This window comes from Solanum tuberosum, unplaced genomic scaffold (genome assembly GCF_000226075.1).
Source record: "Solanum tuberosum cultivar DM 1-3 516 R44 unplaced genomic scaffold, SolTub_3.0 scf00021, whole genome shotgun sequence".
NCBI lineage: Eukaryota > Viridiplantae > Streptophyta > Magnoliopsida > Solanales > Solanaceae > Solanum > Solanum tuberosum.
In genome coordinates, this window is record NW_006238947.1 from 2,617,877 (window position 1) to 2,625,911 (window position 8,035).

General features: G+C 36.3%; 1 protein-coding gene across 1 annotated transcript in view; it reads left to right on the forward strand.

The window, feature by feature from the left end:
* Window positions 1-208: 208 nt before the first annotated feature.
* Window positions 209-8,035, forward strand: part of LOC102591067 (dnaJ protein ERDJ2A-like) — a 10,469-nt gene continuing 2,642 nt past the window's right edge. The window contains exons 1-10 of the mRNA XM_006341095.2: window positions 209-378; window positions 1,471-1,690; window positions 1,780-1,875; window positions 2,424-2,544; window positions 2,643-2,749; window positions 3,750-3,967; window positions 4,498-4,675; window positions 4,795-4,914; window positions 6,972-7,058; window positions 7,655-7,765. Of these exons, the coding sequence (XP_006341157.1) occupies window positions 1,505-1,690; window positions 1,780-1,875; window positions 2,424-2,544; window positions 2,643-2,749; window positions 3,750-3,967; window positions 4,498-4,675; window positions 4,795-4,914; window positions 6,972-7,058; window positions 7,655-7,765 (1,224 nt within the window). The 5' untranslated portion in view covers window positions 209-378; window positions 1,471-1,504. The remainder of the gene's footprint in view (window positions 379-1,470; window positions 1,691-1,779; window positions 1,876-2,423; window positions 2,545-2,642; window positions 2,750-3,749; window positions 3,968-4,497; window positions 4,676-4,794; window positions 4,915-6,971; window positions 7,059-7,654; window positions 7,766-8,035) is intronic.

Consider the following 8,035-nt stretch of genomic DNA (forward strand, 5'->3'; position numbering starts at 1 on the left):
CTACTCGAATTATAAGTGGTCATAAGAGGTCGATGTTATTACTAAAATAAAGTAATAATATAAGTTTAACATAACACGTGAGTCGTGACTAATTAAGTGAGTAATAGTTATAGCTTTGGGGTCAGAACATATATAAGGAATAATTTGAGATAAATTGGACAATAAAGGTAACTCTGAGGTTATAATAGCAAATAACACAAAATTTGATATACGGAGTACTTCAGTTGAAAGCAAACTGGAGCCGATCTAAATTTGCTCAATTTTAAGCCGCCTAAATCGGCCCGGTAGCTGCTTCACGGTTTTACGCTACTCCGGCGACCGTGGGATTATCTCCGGCGAACTTCCGTCGACTTACAACATCGGCGATCTGCATTCACGGTGAGTCAATTCCTTCGTTTCCGTTTATATATGATGCAGTTTTGGTAGGGCAAACAAATAGTAGCAGCCTTTCATTTCTATCTTGATGCAGTTTGCTAGGTCAAACAAATAGCTGATATTTTTTTTTCGTAATGTATATTACAATATCGAATGTCTCTGTGAACTGATGAATTGATCTTCAATATCGAGCTATTTTTCGTTCTTAACATGGTGTAGTAGGATTGATGAAGTTCGAAACGTAAGTAGGCGTGAATATATAAATTTCTGTTCAAGTTAGGACTTTAGGTTAAATTTGAATAATAGTTTTTGCCGTTGAATTGGAGGATATGTGAGCATTTTTCTATGAATCGGGATCATCATATTCAGGAGTTCTTGGAGTACTTTTTTCTTAGCTTATTCTGTGAATGGTAAATAAGTGTCCATAAAGTTCGAATAGACAATTTATTTAATTCTTTGGTAACGGTGGTGTCTGGCCAGCTTCTGGGCACCTAGGTTAATTCCATGGTGTATCTACCACCTCTTACCAACAATAAGTATCAGTTAACTTTGTCTAACCAAAGCTAAGACAGGCGAAAAGAAGTCACTTGGTATTTTTTGTCTGAACTTGAGACCTCATAGTTCTCAACCCAGCTCATTGACCACTAGGTCACACCCTTGGGTGCTTAGAACAAACAATTTATTGGAAGTAGATAGGGAACTTCTGCAATTTGTTATCATCTTTCTAGCTTGTTTATGATGGATCAGAATTGCACTCAGCGTAGTTCTGCTTAGCTGAATTTCTCATGATTAAAATACTTGAAGTTGAACCAATATGTACATTTTTGTAGTTAATGTTTGGTTCTGCAGTTTTGAACCACTGTTTTGTCCTTGAATTGGAGGCTGTCATGAACTTATATTTGTTGAGTTATGCTCAATGGAAACAAGCATTTCAGTAGTATATCAAGCTTAGTTCAGCTTAGCTGAACTTGTCATGATATAAGGCAGAGTTTGAGAAAGTTTGGTTCGAAGTATATAATTTTTTGAAATTATGTATTAAGGCTGGTTTGAGCCCTTTTTGGATGTATTGTACTCTAATAAGAATCATCATTTCAGGAGTGTCTCTGCTAGATTCTAAGAAAAATTCAATATGGGGGCTTCTGAAGAGAACAGCGCACTTTTTCCCATCTTTGTCTTGACTTTAATGGCTTTGCCATTAGTTCCTTACACTATAGTCAATTTATTTGGTGCTTTCAAGAAAAAGGCTGCCAAAATCAACTGCCAGTGTTCGGTCTGCGTTCGGTCCGGGAAGTATCACAAATCCATATTCAGGCGGGCAAGTTTCTGTATAACCTAGTTTCTGGGTTTTAATATTAAAGTTAAACTCTGTAATCGGATTTATATAATTTTACTTCTGATTTTCAGATTTCAAACTTCTCAACATACAGTAATCTGACCCTCGTACTTCTGTGGGTCGTCATGGCTGTTCTAGTTTATTACATCAAGCAGATCAGCACTGAGGTAATTGCTGTTTGTCTGGTTCTTCTTCTTAAACTTGATAGCCATATTTTTGTTGGTAATGCAAGCGTGTGGCAACCTCTTTCCAAGAACTCCTTAAGTTGAAAAATGATACTATTAGTACTAATAGTTGCAGAAAATGCGATAGGTTTTTTCGTTTATATGTGCAAATATATCAGAGTTTAGGTGTTCTTGTGCTTTTAAGCTACCTTTGGATAGGATTCAATTTGGTTTTATTTTATAAATGATTGTTTGCATGCTCTTAAATCTAGTGCTGTCTTCAATAGTACAACACTTATGTTCTTAAATTTCTAAGTGTTTGTCTCCGTAGGTCATATTTGTTAAGTCTTTGAATTCACACATCATAAATGTTTTACTTACACAAGCAATGAGGTATTCTTTTACTGATGTCAAATTCTCATGGTCATATATATAAAAGTTCAAGTTCCATTGGTCTTAAGAAAGCATTATTATAAGCACCATCTTTGTCAACCTTCACACTGGCCTCTTGGATTTCCATTTGTACATAGTTTAAACATTTTATTCTGTAGGTCCAAATATTCGAGCCATTCAGTATCCTTGGACTGGAATATGGAGCTTCTGACTCTGAAATAAAGAAGGCGTATCGGAGACTTTCCATTCAGTATCATCCCGATAAAAATCCAGATCCAGGTTGAACACAGAGCTATCATGTGTTCACATCTAGGTATTACTGTGATGAGCTATATTTGCAGCCACTTGGCCATGACTATTTATCTCTTTTATTGCAGAGGCACACTCATACTTTGTTGAATTCATCTCAAAGGCTTATCAGGCTCTAACGGATCCAATATCTAGGGAAAATTTTGTAAAATATGGCCATCCCGATGGACGGCAGGTAATTCCACATCAATCATCGTCAGTGGTGGATCCAAGATCTGAAGGTCGTGGGTGCTTCACTTTTTTAAACATAAAATCATTACCATTCACTTAGTATAAGTGCAAGAACTATTTGAACGCAATCGTGAAAAAATGAGAAAGTTATGTTTAATATTACCATCACAAAAGAATACATCAAGTCACAAATTGTACTCTATGACTTTTCGTAGTTTGAAATTAAAATGCGTAATAATAACATCGCTTACTCTTGCGAATATCTTACTCCTTACATAGTGAATTAAACAACTTTAGAAATGTATAAAAGTCATTTATTATGTTGTTTGGATGAGAAAATTTGCAATTCCTTGGAGAGAGGGTGGAACATGTAGTTCAAAAAGTTAAAAGAGTATGTGGCTACAAACCACGGTGGCAGAATTTTCGGCACAAATTACGATTGTACTCAAAGATTTTTCCATATTTTGAAATTAAAATAAATAAGACTATTCTTGCTAATTCTGAACTTCTAAGTTGCAAATATTGTTTTAGAAACTGTTCAAGTCTTGAGAAGGTATTTGAAGTCTTTTGAATGCCAATTTTTCTCTTTCTTTGATAAGTCAGCAAAAAGGAACTAGAAATCTAGAATTAGGGGAAGAAAATTGCAATAGAAAAAGATCTACTTCTGGAGAATCGATCACATGACCTGTGGTACTGCTTCTTCAGCACCTGGCTGCTAACCAAAGAGGCACATCCAACAGTTATTTCTGAGTGCTTACTAATTAATTATCTAGGTTTCATAGTATTTTTTATATACGCATATATATTTCATGTCGGGTTCAATGGGTGCTCGAGCACCCACAAGGGTCTATGTGGGTCCGCACGTGATCATCGTCATGTGGATGTGGGGGATAGGAGGACATGGAAATGCCACAGTGCTTTTTGTCCCAGACATGATCTTTTCATTTGTGAGGAATGTACTCATTTTTAATAAAAAATAATTCTCTTTTTTGTGTTTCCTGCAGGGGCTTCAAATGGGCATTGCCCTCCCGCAGTTCCTTCTAAACATTGATGGAGCATCTGAAGGAATACTGTTGCTTGGAATTGTTGGAGTCTGTATAATTCTGCCCTTGACAGTTTCTGTTATATACTTGTCTAGGTCGTCAAAGTATACTGGAAACTATGTCATGCACTCAACATTAGCCGCATATTACCACTTAATGAAACCTTCTTTAGCTCCAAGGTATGTGAGAGAAATAGTCTATTTTGCTTTCTACTTAAGGATATACACATTTAAGTTTGTAGATTGCTTCATAAGATTGAAAATCACATTTGCTGGTTGAAATGTTGTCGAAATGTATAAACCACAAGGAACTCAAGGTGCTTTGATGGACAAAAAACTAACTTACAGAAAATTAGAATGAATTGTATAAGCCTTTTGTTTTTTTGGTGTAAACAAAATCTGATAGGGGAGATAATAGAATTAGTTGATTTTATAGGAAACTTGTAAAGAATACCCTATGTGGGATGTAAGTTTCCAATTCATCATTTTTTGGATGATGAATCTTTTGGTGTGAATACAAGGTTACCCTTTTCTCAAAACAATGTTGTCGAAATGTAATAGTTGCATAGCCATGTTTTGGTTTCTAGTTTATCGTCTTGAATCAAATAATTCTCTCCCCCCTTCCACTATGTGGTAGTCGTCGCTTTCTTGGATGATGTTGCCTTTATTTACTCCATTATGTCTCTTGTAATGTTGCTTCAATGATGCAGCAAGGTCATGGATGTTTTCATTAAGGCTTCTGAATTCATGGATATTCCTGTTCATCGGTCTGACGAAGAACCTCTGCAGAGACTGTTTGTCTTGGTTAGAAGTGAGCTAAATCTGGATCTTAAGAATATTCGGCAAGAACAGGCCAAGTTTTGGAAGCAGCATCCTGCTTTAGTAAAGGTATGAGTGGTCTCTCTTCTTTTTCCAAGGTCAAAAAGCCTCGTCAAAACTGTCCTCTTTTTTTTTTTCTTTTTTTTTTGAAAAAGAGAATATAGCTAGAAGTACTTTTCTGCTTGCAGACTGAATTGTTGCTTCAAACCCAATTGACACGTGAGACGGCAGCCCTGTCTCCAACTTTACAGCATGATTTCAGACGTGTGCTTGAACTTGCACCTCGGCTTCTGGAAGAATTGATGAAGGTATCACCATTCTTTCTATTTGTAGTCCTATTACTACTGTTAGTGCTTGTTTTCTTTTTGATAAGGTTACTAGTAGTGCTGCTTTTCATTTCTGCTTGCATGGTATAGGTGGTAACTGACTCATTAGAAAAGGAAAATTTTCACTAACAAGGTGGGAAATATATGTAGGATGACGAGCTGTTTTAGAAAAAGGGTTAAAGGGGAATACCATTATGTTATTATCTTTAAAATGGCTATTGATCTAAATGTTCATGGTATAGCCGACTGATCTTACCCAAAGAAGAGGTTCGTGGTATTAACTAGTTAGCAAAGACACATATATATTTATATATATAATGCATTTCTATCACACGGAAAAGGCTTCTTCCAGTTCGAACTAAACTCAGTGATTTTTTTTTTCTTTCTTGGGGCATCTGGCAGTACTTTCTTGACTTGTAGGAGCAGCAGGAACGAGTTGGTAACCAGATTGCTGTCATTTCTTCTGCAGATTCGGTTTTAATGCATTTTTGTTTCAGCTGTAGGATTGCGAAAAATGAGAAGTTAATTTGAAAACATATATAATTGTACGGAAATAACTAGAATATATCGCTATACAACATCAATGGTGTTCTATAGAAATATATTGTGAGATAGTTTAAACAAAAGAACTTTGTCTGACTAGAAAGGAAAAAACTTAAAAAGATAGCTACGAGATTGTGTACCAAGGTATTTATGATCTTAAATAAGCTTCCTATGTGATAGAGTTAACGATATATCACATAGAAGTATCTATTATTGAAGACCAAATGTATGAATTAATCCAAGAGTTTTTCCTCGCATCAAATTAAGAAGTTTGTAACTAACCTACCTCTTTATAGATCCACTGATTCAATGGTGTTATCAAAATATCTCTATTAAGTATTAACAAGAGTAATGCTTAGTTTCACGTTTGATAATATATAAAATTTTATAGAAGTTTCCATAACCCCCCCGTGGTTTGAGCTTGGGACTTCCATGTTGGAGGTCTCAAGTTCGAAACCCCTTGCCAGCGAAAGCAAGGGGTTTGCCTTCTGGGTCGAGCTCGTCGCACCAGGTTTGCCTAGTGCGGGTTACCTCTCCTATGTGGTTTGCGAGCTATTGCATAGGAGCGGGGGTTTTACCCTGTGCGCACCCAAAGGGTAGCGGCTGCGGGTTTCCCTTGTCATAAAAATAAAAATAAAAAATGGATCAAACTCATCTGTTTGAACCAAAATAAGATCCCATTTTTTACCCGCCTAAGAATGGGCATGTTGGATTATGACCTGTTTTTTCTCAACCAATTTTCAACTCGCTCATTTGCCACCACTAGTATAATACGAAACCAATTGCTAATTCTAATATCTAAGTCTAGTCCTGAATTAAATTGGATTTAACTTCAATCATGGGAATTAATTGACTTCTTCAGCATCACTTGTAAAAGAAATTCACTTCCTCAACATCATAAAATGGACTTGTAGTTCGGGGATTATTGGACATATTCTTGAAGCCCTTTCAAATTTGGTAACATCTACACTGGGTTTTAGGGTTAACTTGATTCATTTCAGTATTACTCTAGTTAGTTACTGTATGAAGTAACCATAATAAATCAACAAATGTCTGGAGCATAATTAACTACAAATAAAATAACAGATATAGTAAGAAATAGGAGAAAGAAGACGGAGGGAGGGGAATGAGAATAATGCACTACTATGTCAAAAAAAGTAGGCACATTCTAAAATTGTGAAGATGTGTCAATACTCAATACATAATGTCTAGGTCATTAAGTACACGCAAGCAATGACCCTTGAATGGTTTAAACCGTGGCTTGGTGTTGGATTATTCAGAGACTTCCAATTTATTATGTTTTTCTTTGAGCTGTGCATGGGAGAGGGGAGCGGCAATGGCGTTATATAACCTAGGGATAAGACTGTTCAGCTTTTCATTCTTCTTGTGCTGTGTTCTCTTAATCTGTATCAAGTCCATATGTCATGTTTTTTTTTGTTGCTTAACATAATATGAGTTGCTATGGTAATTGAGGGAGTTCGTGTTGTTGCATGCAGATGGCTATTATTCCACGTCCTCCAGTGGGGCATGGATGGCTAAGACCTGCAATAGGAGTGGTGGAACTGTCTCAGAGTATTGTTCAGGTTAGTTTTTCTAGAGAGCCAGTACTCTTCTGAAAGATTATCACTAGTTTCTACATCTATTATGTGCAACTGTGCTTATCCGTCTTATCAGCATATTTTCATTTTCTTCTCTTTTTCCCTATTCCAGAAGAATGCAAGAAAAGTAACTTAATTTCGTGATAACTTGTGGGATATCATCTTGTGTACCTTAACCATGATTTTGACTGCAATCATCCTCTTCTGGCTCTATGTTTGTATCTGCTTAAAGTATTCAATCATATTATCTGAAGACATAATTATGGATACATATTCATATGGGCATCATTGCTTATTCTTGTTTAGCGTCAAATATTGTTGAGGTTCATGCATTAAGATAATAAGATAAATTTCTTGTCAGCATTCATTTTATTTCTCAGTTGTTTCGATGAGGATTTTATACACAAAATTTGGACTTCTGACAGCTATTAGTTTGGGAGTCGGAGGCTGTTTCCATCCCTATTTAAAAAGTTTAGGACCTAGGAAGTCCAATGAACTACTCAAATTCATTTACTTACATTGCTGGCATTGGTTTTCTTTCCAACTCTCATTTCTAACGCACTTTACTGTTATTGATTCAGGCAGTACCTCTCAGTGCAAGGAAGGCAGCAGGTGCATCCAGTGAAGGGTATGCACCATTTTTGCAGCTGCCACACTTTAGCGAGGCTGTTGTTAAAAAGATAGCGAGAAAGGTTGCAATTATTGCTTTTCATCTCTTGCTCAAACTTTCTAATCACATCTGCCTCTTACTGAATGTTGGAACAGAGATTGTTGTTATTATCTGTATTGGTGCTTCCAATGCGTCATCAGTCAGAAGCTTGCTTTTGTATCTCTGATTGGTTCCTTGGTGGTGTTCGGGAAGTTTTTGCCATCTTATGGTTTGAATTTTGGTTTAATTCAATAGTTAGAGGAAGAGGAAATTGTTTGTAGAAATTGAACTCGACCCACCCACCCCCCCCCCC